The sequence below is a fragment of the Hyperolius riggenbachi genome, chromosome 11 (genome assembly GCF_040937935.1).
Source record: "Hyperolius riggenbachi isolate aHypRig1 chromosome 11, aHypRig1.pri, whole genome shotgun sequence".
Taxonomy (NCBI): Eukaryota; Metazoa; Chordata; class Amphibia; order Anura; family Hyperoliidae; genus Hyperolius; species Hyperolius riggenbachi.
In genome coordinates, this window is record NC_090656.1 from 10,937,498 (window position 1) to 10,952,435 (window position 14,938).

Below are 14,938 nucleotides of genomic sequence, written 5' to 3' on the forward strand. Positions count from 1 at the left end.
CCCTGCAGCAGTCCTGTGCCCTCGCAGCCACTCACTAATCCTCTGGTCCCCCCGCTGCCAGCTAGTTCTGCTTCTACCAGCCCCCTTGCAGCAGTCCTGTGCCCTCGCAGCCACTCACTAATCCTCTGGTTCCCCGCAGCCAGCTAGTTCTGCTTCTACCAGCCCCCTGCAGCAGTCCTGTGCCCTCGCAGCCACTCACTAATCCTCTGCTCCCCCGCTGCCAGCTAGTTCTGCTTCTACCAGCCCCCTGCAGCAGTCCTGTGCCCTCGCAGCCACTCACTAATCCTCTGGTCCCCCGCTGCCAGCTAGTTCTGCTTCTACCAGCCCCCTGCAGCAGTCCTGTGCCCTCGCAGCCACTCACTAATCCTCTAGTCCCCCGCTGCCAGCTAGTTCTGCTTCTACCAGCCCCCTGCAGCCATCCTGTGCCCTCGCAGCCACTCACTAATCCTCTGGTCCCCCGCTGCCAGCTAGTTCTGCTTCTACCAGCCCCCTGCAGCCATCCTGTGCCCTCGCAGCCACTCACTAATCCTCTGGTCCCCCGCTGCCAGCTAGTTCTGCTTCTACCAGCCCCCTGCAGCAGTCCTGTGCCCTCGCAGCCACTCACTAATCCTCTAGTCCCCCGCTGCCAGCTAGTTCTGCTTCTACCAGCCCTCTGCAGCAGTCCTGTGCCCTCGCAGCTACTCACTAATCCTCTGGTCCCCCGCTGCCAGCTAGTTCTGCTTCTACCAGCCCCCTGCAGCAGTCCTGTACCCTCGCAGCCACTCACTAATCCTCTGGTCCCCCACTGCCAGCTAGTTCTGCTTCTACCAGCCCCCTGCAGCAGTCCTGTGCCCTCGCAGCCACTCACTAATCCTCTGGTCCCCCGCTGCCAGCTAGTTCTGCTTCTACCAGCCCCCTGCAGCAGTCCTGTGCCTTCGCAGCCACTCACTAATCCTCTGGTCCCCCGCTGCCAGCTAGTTCTGCTTCTACCAGGCCCCTGCAGCAGTCCTGTGCCCTCGCAGCCACTCACTAATCCTCTGGTCCCCCGCTGCCAGTTAGTTTCGTTTTTGCCGACAGGCCCGTCAGGAATGGCCAAGCGTAGCTTTTTCCGCATTCCCGACTGTAATTAGCGCTATTGCGTTCGCAATGCGGCAACGCGTATTTTTGTACGTGTTGCGGCCCACAGTAGCGCTAATTACAGTCGGGAATGCGGAAAAAGCTACGCATGGCCAGTCCTGACGGGCCTGTCGGCAAAAACGAAACTAGCTGGCAGCGGGGGACCAGAGGATTAGTGAGTGGCTGCGAGGGCACAGGACTGCTGCAGGGGCCTGGTAAAAGCCCCCGGTGAGTAAAACTCATTTTTTTTTTCTGGCTTAAGTGTCTCTTTAAGGCTGGGCTGGCCTGGATACAGGGGCATAAGACACACCTACGGTGAGGTTCTGCAGCTGAACTCGCGTTTGTGGGTTTGGCAGAGGGTGGGGTCTCAGGCACCAGAACTTCTGTACCAATAGGCTTCTGTCGTTTAAATCAAAGATTTTAGTCTCCTAAACTGCAGTGCTGGCCACAAAGAGTTTATCCGATGGTAGGATGGGAGCTGGTGGGTTAAGCCGCTCTGATCAGCAGTGAGAGCTTCTCCCTAAGCTATGGAATTAAAGAGAGTCAGAAGCCTCGTAAAATGTCACTTCCCTTCTACACTATCACCCCAGCTAAAACGCAGCATTCCCGCGGCAGAACACTGTGTTTAAACCACCCCAAATCCCCGGGGCAATATTGGGGGAGCGTTTCCTTGTAGAGGCAGAGCTTAGCACTGTAGCTCCGCCTCTACTCGCGTCAATCCCCGCTGATCGCCGCCTCTCCCCCCCCCTCTCAGTCTTCTTTCACTGAGAGGGGCGGGGAGAGGCGGCGATCCGCGGTGATTGACGCTAATGAAGGCAGAGCTACAGCGGCAAGCTCTGCCTCCCCAGGCAGCAAAATCCATGATTTTGAAAGACGTGGATTTTTGCCCCGGTATTTGGGGGGTTTAGATACATCGATCTGCCGCTGGGATGCGACGTTTTAGCTGGGGTGATAGTGTAGAAGGGAATCCTATATAATAAACCCTAATGTCCCTGCGTTCGTCCCTGTGTCAGTGCTTTTTTGCACTGCGCATGTGCAGGGACAGACGCAGAGACACCGGAGGCCAGAAGGGGAGGGCGTGTGTGTGCGTCGGGCAGGCGTGCACGGCAGGTGCGCGTATGCGCGCGGTGGTATTAGTGATAGACCTAGCCTGTTTTTAAACGGGCTAAGTCACTAGTTTTTAAATAAAAAGTGACATTTTACAAGGCTTCAGACTCTCTTGTCCTTGCAGAATGCAAGATTTTGTAACTGGGTCCTGGGTCACATGACTGACTTTTCCAAAGGGAGTGTTTTGGAATGGCTGCATCAAATATGGCAAGCCCTTAATTCCCCTTTCTGAACAATGAACATCTGAGAGGGTACACAATGGCTGTAATCGATCCCAGTGAGGCGAGTACGAGTGGAAAGTGGCACTTACCTGCAGGAGATTGCGGGCTAGGCGTGTCTTTCCAGTATACACCAGCAGGAGGTGCTTGTTTAATGTCTCCACGAACCTCTCTGGCAGTTCAATACGTTCAACGGTCACATGGAGGGGCAGCGCAGGAGCAGAGCGGCCAACCTTCACCCCTGGTATGAGCCCGCCGACCTGGTCCTGCCAGCCGCCGCCTGGAAAGAGAAACTAACGATGAGAATTTCACAAGCAAGAGAAACAGCTGGAGAAGCCGATCGTGAATTTTTCAGGTGATCAGTTTGTAGGTTTCTTATCTGTTCCACCTGAACAAGGATTCTGATTGGTTGCTCCATTTCTGCTCAGTTTTCTTTGCACTTGTCTCTATACATGAATGTCAGTGGCTTGGACAGGGAGCACACATGTCTGTGCAAGTAAAAGTTTTCTGCCAGGTGCTTTTCTGCCTTTTTTTCTGTGTTTTTTGTGCATTTCTGTTCTGTGTGTTTCTGTTTTGCATTGTATGAGAATTGCATGCTTTTTAATTTCCCATAGCATAGCATTGTATGTGAATTGCATGCACTTTGCATACAGTATACAGGAAGAAAGAACTTGCTGTGTGATTTTAAAATGCACATAAAATAAAATTGCGTTGCGAATGGCAGCAACAGATTTTTGTGCATCCCACAGACATTCTTTAAGGCAGGGGTAGGGAACCTATGGCTCCGGATCTTTTGATGGCTACATCTGGCTCACAGACAAATCAGTAGAGGTAGATTCACTAAGATACACGGCTCAAGCAGCGCAGCTTAGTGTGGCAGCGCAAGTAACATTTTCAAAGTAGGCACTCTACTGTTGTAGCTGCATCACTAACTTACGCTTCCCCCAAAACTAACAACGGTTCCAATTGTCCCAATCTGTACCCTGTCAGGTCCAGTGACTGTGTAGGACGATATTCCCGCACTTTGATTGGCCCAATAGGCTGCACGTCACTTGACAGGCAGCCTATTGGGCCAAAGTGCGGGGATCTCATCCTACAAAGTGAATCAACCCCCAAGTCAGCTACCTAATTGTACAAGCTGTTAGTCCGTATTTCTCCTGTCTGGCTCTCGGGGAAATTGCTGCTGTTGCTGAAACCCAAGAGAAGCTGAAGACGTGTCTGACACTGCTGCTGCCCTGGGGATCAACTGTATACACATCACCATGGCAACAGGGACACGAGCCCTCTGCTGCGCATGCGCACTGTGGCAGTTTGAAACATTGTATGGCTCTCACGGAATTACATTTTAAAATATTTAAGAATATGTGGCGTTTATGGCTCTCTCAGCCAAAAAGGTTCCTGACCCCTGCTTTAAGGCCTGGGACCCACTAGTGTTTGGTTATTGCCCTTTGTGATTGGGCTGCAACATATTTGGAGCAATACCAAAGCAATCACATTGAAGGGATGCCGAGTCAATTCACGACCGCTCCAGGAATTGGGGTAAAATCCCGTAATTCCAAGATTTGGACAATCACCGGCGCAAGTGGGTCTCAGGCGTAAATCTGCAGAGAATTAGATGTAATGTGAGGGATTCCCAGTGTCACCTGTAGTGAGAACCTGTTCCAGGTGCAGCACGGCGTGGATCAGAGACTCAGCATCTGCAGACCGTCCGGACGCCTCGTAGAGAGCTGCCATTACTGCCCCCGCCAGGATGCTGCTGGTACCTGTAGGGACAATTCACCAAATGTTAGTTTCAAGGTTTTTGTGCAGTATTGATAGATATACCATATATACTCGCATATAAGCCCACCCGCGTATATGCCGAGGTACCCACCTTTCCCTTAGAAACCAGGAAAAAGTGATTGACTCACATATAAGCCCCCTCCCCAGTATAGCCCCTCCACAGTAGCCAGATGTGCCCTCAGTACAAGTCAGTCCCCCTCCCCATAGCCAGATGTACCCCAAGGATGATAGTTGTGTCTCAAGACACCACCAGATGGAGTCAGATAAGAGACACAGCGATTGCCACATAGGAAGAATCCCCGATCACTGCACCGCTGATACACTGCTTGCTTGCACGCTCCGCTCCACAAGCCAGGAGACACAGGTAGTCTTGAGCAGTGCACTCTGCACACCATGTTGCAGGGGATGGGGGTACGGACACAGCAGGGTGCCAGTTACAAAACCTGCTCCCCCATCTGTTCTGCTCCCCGGACTCATATATAAGCCGGGGGGGGGGGGGGGGGGTAACTTTTCAGCACATTTTTTTGTGCTGAGAAATTAGGCTTATACGCAAGTATATACAGTAAATATGTACTCATGAAGTTAAAGTGAACCAGAGACGAAGCACCCTCATGTATTTTACCATAGAAATCAGTGGGAACATTAGAGAAAACACCTACCCTGCCCTCTGTTTCATCCTCACTGCTAAAAGTGTCTGTTATCTAGCTGAGATAAGAATCCCGGACTGTGCATTGAGTCTGGCTTTGCTATAATGACTCAGCTATAATGATTTCTGAGCAAAGCCAGCAGGGGGCAGGCTTGGACTTGAAAAGACACAAAAGAACACAGTCTCAGCTATAATCTTTCTGTAGCAAAGCCAGCCGACTGCTTAGTCGGGATTCTTATCTTAGAGGTGATAACAGGCAAATTAAACAGAGAACAATGTAACAAAGAGCAGATTAGGTGTTTACTGTCATGTTCCCACTGATTTATAAGGTAAAATACATGAGGGTGCTTCATCTCTGGTTCTCTTTAAAGTGGAACTTAACCTTAAATTCTGTACTGAACAATTCAATGGTAAGTAATGACGGCATGTCACATGACGCAGTCATTGCCATGGCGATCGTTGCTGGAATGAGTGATTGGCCGAGTGAATTGTGTTGTTGCATCCTGCACACAACTTTAAACTAGGTCAGCAGGAGGGAAGGGATGGGAGGAAGCTGGCCCTCTAGTGACGGGCTGGCTTTATAGCGGCCATGTAGGTATGATCAATGAGATGCAAATATGTGCGAGTTTATGCAAATGTATATGCAAATATATGCAGCTTGAAAATGGACCAATCAATTTAAACCTGGGTGGGGCTTGAATGGTCCATTTTCAAGCTGCATATATTTTCATAAAAATGTACATAAAGTTGCATACTCTGAAGTATTTTTGCGTATCATTCATTATCCCTACGGCCGAAGGCCAAAGTTTGTCCACCACTGGTATAGAGACTCCCCGTTCCTCCTTCCAGCGCTGTCCATTGGTGAATCTGCTCGGTCAAACAGCTGTTTAGAACTACCCATATATTCTGGCGTATAACGGCCCATACTTACGGGCTACAATTGTCGCCACAACACGCGGCGCGCGGGTGTTGCGGCGATAGGTCGCCCGTGAGTATGCCAACTGTCGCTAGTCCGCGTGAGTACGCGGACTAGCGACAGCAACCTCCATTGAGGTATGCAGAGCTTCCGGCGGGGGGGAGGAGGAACGTCGGCGACAGCTTCCGTCGCGCCGCTGGTCCCTCTTCCGCGTGTGTACGCGGAGGGACCTGGCGAGGAGCTGTCGCCGGCCTGTCGCCCACACGCTCACGTGTGCTGGCGACAGGCCACTTTTGCAGCCCGTGAGTACGGGCCATAAGACGACCCCTGAACTTTTCGAGTTAAAATATAGAGTTTGGGATATACTCACCATATAAGACTACCCCTCTCACCAAATATAAAAATTAAAAAAACCTCATATACGGGGCTATGTATGAACAGATACTGGTGCTGTACTGTATGTGGTACCCAGTATATAACAGTATACAGGCAATTGACTGGTTGGATTGGTCAACTCTCCCTAAGTGGATTGGTCAGCACTCCTTGTCTATCAGAGCGGTATGGAAGAATGCCATAAAACACACCCTTCTGGTCCGCCCTTTTATCCTTTTACCATGCTTCCTTCTCTGCCCCACAGATCTCACACATGTGCACCTGCGTAGCTTCACTGCAGTCCTCAAAAGGGAGATCTGAGAGGCGGTAGGTAAGTATTCCTTAGAGAGATTTTTTTTTTTGTTACAGGTTCTCTTTAAAAGCTACACAGAGATCAGATGATTGTCCTACAATCGATTCACCAATGACCATCAATAAGCTTATCACTCACCCAAACCAGAGCCATGTGGCAAATAAGACCAGGTCTGCAGCTCAAATCCTCCCCCGTACTTTTCGGTGAGCTGTTCCGATAACGGTTTCCCGGACGTCAGCTCCACCGTTCCCGAGCAGATGAAGGCAGCTTTCAGTAACGCCCCTGAGAAAGAGGAAACAAAATGAACAGTTAGCAAAACATTACTGGAAAAATCCACTGGATCAGTCCATCTACTGAGGGTCCTGGGGCTGGCGGTCCACCTACCTGGGGCGACGGTCCACCTACCTGGGGCCTGGGGCTGGCAGTAGTCCTGCAGGTCAGCCACACTACTGCAGGTCAGCTGTGTCTGGAGATCCATCCCACGGGGGCCGCTGTTACTGGACAAGCGCAGCTGAGGCTCTGCAATCCTCCGGGCTCGAGCTCCTATTGGCCGCTGATCATCCACCAGTATCGCTATATTTACCACCGCGCCGCCATGTTCATATGTGATCGGAGGGGTGTCGCTCCATCCCCCTGATAGTGGAGAGAAGACTGAGATAAGTACGAGGAGGAAACAGCTGATGTCACTTCTCTGCTGACAGCTTCCTGCTAATATCAAAAGTATTGAAAAGTGGCTTACAGCGGACCTGAAAGACTCTGTAGCAAAATGTTCAGCCTTATTTCTACTATGCTATAAGTTCCTATACCAGTTCTAATGTGGTCTGTCTTACTGCAGCCTTTCCTAGTTGCACAGCGGCTGTATTATCTCTGTTATCTAATCTAATCTTCTTTCCTTTGCCAGCTTTGTCGGCTCAGGCAGGAATGTGCTGCTCTGCTTGTGATAGGATAGAAGCTATACACACCCTCTCCACGCCCCCCTGCAGGCTCTGTATGAGTCACAGACTGAGCTTCTCTGAGCCTATCACAAGCTGGTTATCAGCCATGTCTTTTGTTTGTAAACACTGCCTAAAACTGGCAATTACAAGCCAGAATCTCAGCAGGGAGTGGCAGAAACAGCACAGAGGGGCCCAGGAGAACAGAATTAATAGAATGGTATGCTTTTTATTGTAAGAAATTTTAGAGTACAGATTCTCTTGAACTCAGAACTTCCTCTCTGCTCCAAAAGATAAGCAATTTATCTGGAATATGGGAGAGACTTCAGTGCATAGGTGCCCATTGTGTAGATCACAAAGGATTTCATGGTAGATCTCGACCGTACTACATTTTCCATTCTGTATATATGTTACGGCCAGAACCCGAAGTGTGGCCACTTCTCGTTCTGGCCGGCCACTTCGGGTTCTGTCCGGCCAATGTGCGAAGTGGCCGCAGCGCAGCGGGCAATGTTAGAAATTGAATGATTACACTAGGCTACAATGTATTTTACGGCCGTCTCGCTGCGGGCAAATGTAGTACAAGTTGGTTAATTTAATGAAATATAGCCGGCGGCAATGTAATAGATGAAGCCGCCGGCTTTCGCACTGCCTCCTCCTACCCCCCCCCCGCCTCTCTCCTCTCCCTGCCTCCTATACAATATACGGAGCAGCCGGGGACACACGGAGAGTCGTTCATCGCGGCAAGGGAAGCAGAGCGGGGAGGCTGCAGACATTGCTTCTGCCAGCACCCGCTCTGCAGGAACGGCAGGATTCCCCTGCCGCGACGAACGACTCTCGGCTGATCCGTATGTCTGTGTGGTGGACACATGCAGTCAATATAACAATGGTACGAGAGCAGAATACGTTTTCTCCCCATGCCCTTAGTTTTCAGTCTCTCAAACTTTTCTCCCCACACCCCCCCCCCCCCCGTGGCTTCTGGGCCTCCCCTGCGGAGGCATCTCTTGCAGGGTCTATTGTTACGCCCGTGCGTGATGGGCCATTTTTTGAGGCGACTTTGCCTCAATGGAAAGTATAGGAAAAACACAAACGATCAGAAAAACGCTTTGTGCAGCGATTGCGTTCGCGTTTTTAAGAATAAATACATTGTATTTATCCTTCTCCGGATCAAAGAGTTCACTTCCTGACTGATGTCAGGAAGTGAAAAAAACTTAATCACTCGGCAAAACCGCTTAAAAAAGCGGTCCACAAAAAAACAAAAACAGCGCACAGGTAATCGCCGGGAGCAGAAAAAAAAGCTTAAAAAAAACGTCAAACGCGGACAGACACGTGAACGGAACGCAATGTGAACAAGGCCATACAGTGGGCTATACTCACCAGACATGTCAATGCGTGCCGGACACTCCGCGGTCACCCACTGACCCTGTGGCGGTGGCTTCTGTTCCCCGATAGACACAAACTGGAAAGATGACATCACAGCACGGCGGATCAGGATCTGTTCCGCCCCTTCGTAATGACGAGCAGCACGCAGAAGTAGAGCTGGTCTGGAGGGAGGGAAATATTTGAATAGACAGTCTATCATTGCTTTTAAAGGTTGCTGCTCAATAATAAAGGCAGACAGCTAAACTTCACTAATGATCTAATTCTAAACATTTGAATAATTCTAGGTCACCGTAGCAGTTTTTTCTGGGATCACTGGCTGTGCATTCAGCTAAATGGTGGGAGGCGTCTCAGGTGATGTAAAAAAAATGTCAGTGCTGCTGAAACAAACAGCTAAAATGAAACAACGTTCCTCCACATTAACCCAGTGGTGGTAGGAATATTGCAATGCTTAGACATGAACCGGCACCATTAAAGGGAACCTAAACTGAGAAGGATATGGATTTTTCCTTTTAAAATAATACCAGTTGCCTGACTCTCCTGCTGATCCTGTGTCTCTGATACTTTTAGCCACACCCCCTCAACAAGCATGCAGACCAGATGCTCTGACTGAAGTCAGACTGAATTAGCTGCATGCTTGTTTCAGGTGTGTGATTCAGACACTACTGCAGCCACAGAGATCAGCAGGACTGACCAGCAACTGGTATTGTTTAAAAGGAAACATCCATATCCCTCTCAGTTTAGGTTCCCTTTAAGGACCACCATCGCGAAAATCTTAAAATTTAAAATATATGTATACACATACAAATATGAAGCATGTTTCTTCCAGAGTAAAATGAGCAAAAAATAACTTTTCTCCTATGTTGCTGTCACTTACAGTAGGTAGTAGAAATCTGACATTACCGACAGGTTTTGGACTAGTCCATCTCTCCATGGGAGATTCTCAGCATGGCCTTTATTCTTTAAAAAAGACATTCCTTGAAACATATTTATACAAAGATGCTGGCCAGCCTCCCTGCTTGCTGCACAGCTGGACAGAGCAACTGCCATTCACTAAATGCTTTTAAAAATAAAGAAAATCCTGAGAATCCCCCATGAGGAGATGGGCTAGCCCAAAATCTGTCAGTAATGTCAGATTTCTACTACCTACTTTAAGTGACAGCAACATAGGAGAAAAGTATATCTGTGTATGTGTACATATATGTTAAAGTTTACGGTTTTCACAACAGTAGTCCTTTAATTTTGGCATGTAAAGAAAGAGCTAGATCCAGCCGAAACAGATGTGGAGCATATTTGTATTTTACCTGCTTAGCCATTTCTTCCGCTCCTCGGCCAGGAGAGTCACACCCTGGGAGATGTCTCCTTTCTCTAGCAGCAGATAGGCGGGGGCCCAGGCCTTATTAGCTGCTGGTCCACTCCTCAGACCTCCCTCGCCATCTGCCATGCAGCCCAGCACATCAGCAACACACGCCAGGGCTCGGGCCGCGACGCCGGCATCCACAGTCACTGACGCCACTACGTGGGATAAGAAACGCGGTCGTTATGTCTTATAATATAACGGAATGTGACTACATGTGGTGGTAACACATCAGCCCTCACCAGTGTCCAGTGTACTCAGCAGCCTCTGGTAGGCGCCCTCCTGCACAGCGGCCCGTATGATAGGCATCAGGCTTCTCTCTTCTCTGCCCAGAAGAATTCTCTGCACCTTCTCTACGCCTTGGCTGAAAAACAGCTCTCTGCGGGCCTGCAGCGCCCTCTCCTGGTCCTGATACTGCTGTATCTGCTGCCAAGACATGCGCCAGGAGCTGCGCCAGCGTTGCCTCCGGCGTTCATGCTCAGAACCGGGAGTTGCTGAGCTGAGGAACCAGAGAACGTCCCCAACCCCGAGAGATTCACTGGGGTGCAAAACAGGGAAGAGGGGGGCCGTTAACACGCTGCGCTGACCACTTCCGGCATCCGAACCCCGCAATTCACTTTCACTGCAAAGTAAGCACAAGACATGGTAAACAAGGGCATCCATAAACTGTACAGCAATGCTGAACATGAGAGCAGGCATACAGTATTTAAAGTGAACCTTAAGTGAGAAAAATAAATTGAGTTTTACTCACCTGGGGCTTACCTCAGCCCCCTGCAGCTGATCGGTGCCCACGACAAGTCGCTCTGATGCTCCGGGTCCCACTGGCGGCCACTTCCGGTTTCGCCGTCAGGACCCGTCAGGCTGGGGAACGCGGCTGATACTACGCGTTCCCAGCCAAAATAGCACCCCTATGCGGCCATATGCCTGCATACGGGTGCCTATGCGGACATGTGGCCGCATAGGGGTGCTATTTTGGCTGGGAACGCGTAGTATCAGCCGCGTTCCCCAGCCTGACGGGTCCTGACGGCGAAACCGGAAGTGGCCGCCAGCGGGACCCGGAGCATCAGAGCGACTTGTCGTGGGCACCGATCAGCTGCAGGGGGCTGAGGTAAGCCCCAGGTGAGTAAAACTCAATTTTTTTTTTCTCACTTAAGTGCCTCTTTAACCTCCTTAGTGGTAACCCCGTGCTAGACACGGGGTAAGCCGCCGGAGGGTGCCGCTCAGGCCCTGCTGGGCCGATTTAAATAATTTTTTTTTTTGCTGGATGCAGCTAGCACTTTGCTAGCTGCGCCAGCACCCCGTTCGCTGCCGCCGCCGCGCGCCCGATCGCCGCTATCCGGTGCGGCGCGCGGCCCCCCCCCCCCAGACCCCGTGCGCTGCCTGGCCAATCAGTGCCAGGCAGCGCCGAGGGGTGGCCCGGGACTCCCAATGACGTCCCGACGTCAGTGACGTCATCCCGCCCCGTCGCCATGGCGACGGGGGAAGCCCTCCAGGAAATCCCGTTCTTTGAACGGGATTTCCTGATCGGAGATCGCCGAAGGTGATCGAAGCGGGCGGGGGGATGCCGCTGAGCAGCGGCTATCATGTAGCGAGCCCTCGGCTCGCTACATGATTTAAAAATTTTTTTTTAAAAAAACTGCTGCGCTTCCCCCTGGCGGTATTTTTCATACCGCCAAGGGGGTTAAAGGGAACAAAGCATCACTTTTTTTCTGCCTGGTTTCTAATAGCTATAGGAGCTGCCATGTTTCCCCCTTTTCTTCTAGCTACCCATTATTTATCCACAGGGAAGGTGTGAAGATAGCATCTGTGACTTCTGTAAAGTCTTTGAAGCACATTGTGCAATCTACATACACACCCTGCTGATCAAAAGCCTTTTGTTTTCTCTATGCTGATGTTTGCAATAAAATAATCCGTAGTCCTTATCTACCTAAAACCGCTGCCTCAGGCCATGGAAGCAGGAAGAAATAGGGTAATAAAGTATTATGCTTAACCTTGAAATGTAAAATACAAGGTAAAATAAATTGCACTTTAATCGCACTAACCTGATCCCCGTCCTATGGAAAAACTCCTCCCAGGGAACATTGAGGTAAGTGGGTGATCCACCCTCTGCTGGACACTGAAGGAAAAAAGAACAGACAATTATGTCACTAATTAGTAATAAACAAAAAGTCTAAATCCTCATGCAAATGTTCACGGACTGCTGCCTGCAGTGACTGGAACTCGGTCCCTTTGGGCAACAGTTTCAGGTCCTTTAGGCTAGCAACACATTCTGTTGCTATGGAAGGGGATGGAGGGATGACAACAAGGTGCACAATGGAGTGGGAGGGGTAAAGAACAATGTCCTCAGGCTCGTGCTGCAGAGAAAATGGGATAGGATCAGCCAAGAACCATATAATGTGTATAGAAGCTTAACGGACAACTGAAGCGAGAGGAATATGGAGGTTGCCATATTTATTTCCTGTTAAACAATACCAGTTGCCTGGCAGCCCTGCTGGTCTATTTGGCTGCAGTGGTGTCCGAATAACACCAGAAACAAGCATGCAGCTAATCTTGTCAGATCTGACAATAATGTCAGAAACACCTGATCTGCTGCATGCTTGTTCAGGGGCTATGGCTAGAGGCAAAGGATCAGCAGAACAGCCAGGCAACTGGTATTGCTTAACAGGAAATAAATATGGCAGCCTCCATACCCTTCTTGCTTCAGCTGTCCTTTAACATGCTAATTATTTTTAGCCCGGAGGAGGGAGTTGACAATCCATTAGGTAGTTTAGCACAACTGCTGGCTAAATTAATAGAATAAGCCTTGTACACACAGTACTTGATCCACGGGGCAACAGTGTAGGGCAGTGATCTACACACCTGGCTCTCCAGCTGTTATGAAACTACAAGTCCCACAATAGATTTGCCTTTATGAATCATGACTGTGGCTATCAGACTCCTGCAATTCATTGTGGGACTTGTAGTTCCTTAAAGAGAAACTGAAGCGAAAAAAAAATATATGATATAATGAATTGGTTGTGTACTATGAATAATTACTAGAAGATTAGCAGCAAAGAAAATATTCTCATTTTTATTTTCAGGTATATAGTGTCTTTTCTAACATTGCATCATTCTATAATATGTGCAGATTACACAACACTCAGCATTCAAAATGATTCTTTCAGAGCAGTCTGTGAACTAATGACCTCTCCTCTAGCAGATAAAAAGAAAACTGTTCACTTACAGTTGAGATAATAAAAGTCAGAAGACAGCCCTCTCCACGACTTTGAAAGTCGTAGAGATTAATGGCTTTTTTGCATAGCGATAACAACTGGAGTTTCTTAACTCTTCCTGTACTGGAAACAATTAGACTGATGTATCTGATCTTAATGTTTTATTTCTTAGCTGTGCTACACATACAAATCATAATATCATAATTTTTTTTTCGCTTCAGTGTCTCTTTAACAGTTGGAGAGCCAAAGTTTGCAGATCACTGGTGTAAGGCCAAGGCTGTATAGACATGTCGTTAGCCTCCAGGCTAGTGACACATTTTGTGTATGGGGGGGGGGGGTAAAGGAGGGCTGGTGAAGAAGCTCACAAGGAGCAACGTAAAGGGGGCGGGTGAGTGAAAGGTACATGCCATTGGTCAGTACATGGCTGTGTAGATCCTCCTGTTAGCTCCTATACAATATAGGATAACCAACTTACACAAGCCGGCTTGGCCATTTTCTTCTGTCTTCTGAAGCTCTGTGGCAACCCTCACCTGCTTACTGGGGGAGGGCCGTGGCAACGCAGGGGTGGGGGAGGCCAGAGAGCTTCAGAAGACTTCAGGGGTAAAATTCTGCAGCCGTCTTGCAGATGGAGGGGGCGGAGTTTCTGATATCTAATAAATTGCCAGTGAGCAAGTGATTGAGCAACCCTACTACCCGCCAATACTTGCAGCAGTAATAGAGAGCCTTACAATCCCGTCTCTGGTATATGCTTTTTATCAATGTTCCTCTTTAAAGGAAAGAAGAAAAAAAAACCAATACATTGCAAAGTGAGAACTTAAAAAAAATAGAAGACAGATCAAGAAATTATTGATATTCATGTAATCATCTTTCCTGCTGGCAGACAAGAAAAAAATCTGCACAGCACCAACTATTATTGTATTTATAACCACCCCCACTAGGCTAATCGGTTGTTTTATTATTGATATACAACAGAGGGATAAAATTAATATGCAGAGGGAGATACTGGTTGCTTGGCAGTTGGAAAAAGCCTTTGTTTCCCACAATGCAATGAGGTTCACAGACAGGAAACTGTCAGGATCATGGTCCTGACATCACAGTGTGGGAGGGGTTTCACCACAATATCAGCCACACAGTGCCCCCTGATGATCTATTTGAGAAAAGGAATAGATTTCTCATGTGAAAGGGGGTATCAGCTACTGATTGGGAAGGAGTTCAATCCTTGATAATGTTCGTGGTTCTATATAGAATACATGCATTTCCACTCTGCCCCATGCACATTGGTGACAGTGGTGATCAGTGAGAGTGTTACCTGCAGGTCATCATTGCTTCCCAGCAGGCTGTAGACAGTTAGGGAAAGGTTCTGGATGTGAACATGATGTGCTTGAAGGATGACATCACTCAGATGGTGACCTCGTAACTCCACAGCTCCTGTATGGTCAATGCCAGTCAATAAACACCCACTGTCCACGTGAAGAGAACCCTGTGGGAGGAGTAACATGAGAAGACGCAGTTCACTGTAACGGCCATCAGTGTGAGAGAGGCGCTAAAGTTACAGTAATGGTTAAGTAAAACTTCAGTATGAGTCATTAACCCTCCTGGCGGTATAAAAAA

The 14,938-nt window shown here is 49.0% G+C and overlaps 1 protein-coding gene across 6 annotated transcripts in view; it reads right to left on the minus strand.

Annotated features, from left to right (window-relative positions):
• Window positions 1-14,938, minus strand: part of FCSK (fucose kinase) — a 108,819-nt gene that overhangs the window by 50,614 nt on the left and 43,267 nt on the right. For all 6 annotated transcript variants that reach the window (XM_068259696.1, XM_068259697.1, XM_068259700.1 and 3 more), the window contains exons 13-21: window positions 14,637-14,807; window positions 12,158-12,231; window positions 10,358-10,737; window positions 10,063-10,273; window positions 8,756-8,922; window positions 6,855-7,082; window positions 6,588-6,731; window positions 4,064-4,183; window positions 2,513-2,700 (exon numbers count right to left, since the gene is read on the minus strand). In XM_068259696.1, coding sequence (XP_068115797.1) covers window positions 2,513-2,700; window positions 4,064-4,183; window positions 6,588-6,731; window positions 6,855-7,082; window positions 8,756-8,922; window positions 10,063-10,273; window positions 10,358-10,737; window positions 12,158-12,231; window positions 14,637-14,807 — 1,683 coding nt within the window. The remainder of the gene's footprint in view (window positions 1-2,512; window positions 2,701-4,063; window positions 4,184-6,587; window positions 6,732-6,854; window positions 7,083-8,755; window positions 8,923-10,062; window positions 10,274-10,357; window positions 10,738-12,157; window positions 12,232-14,636; window positions 14,808-14,938) is intronic.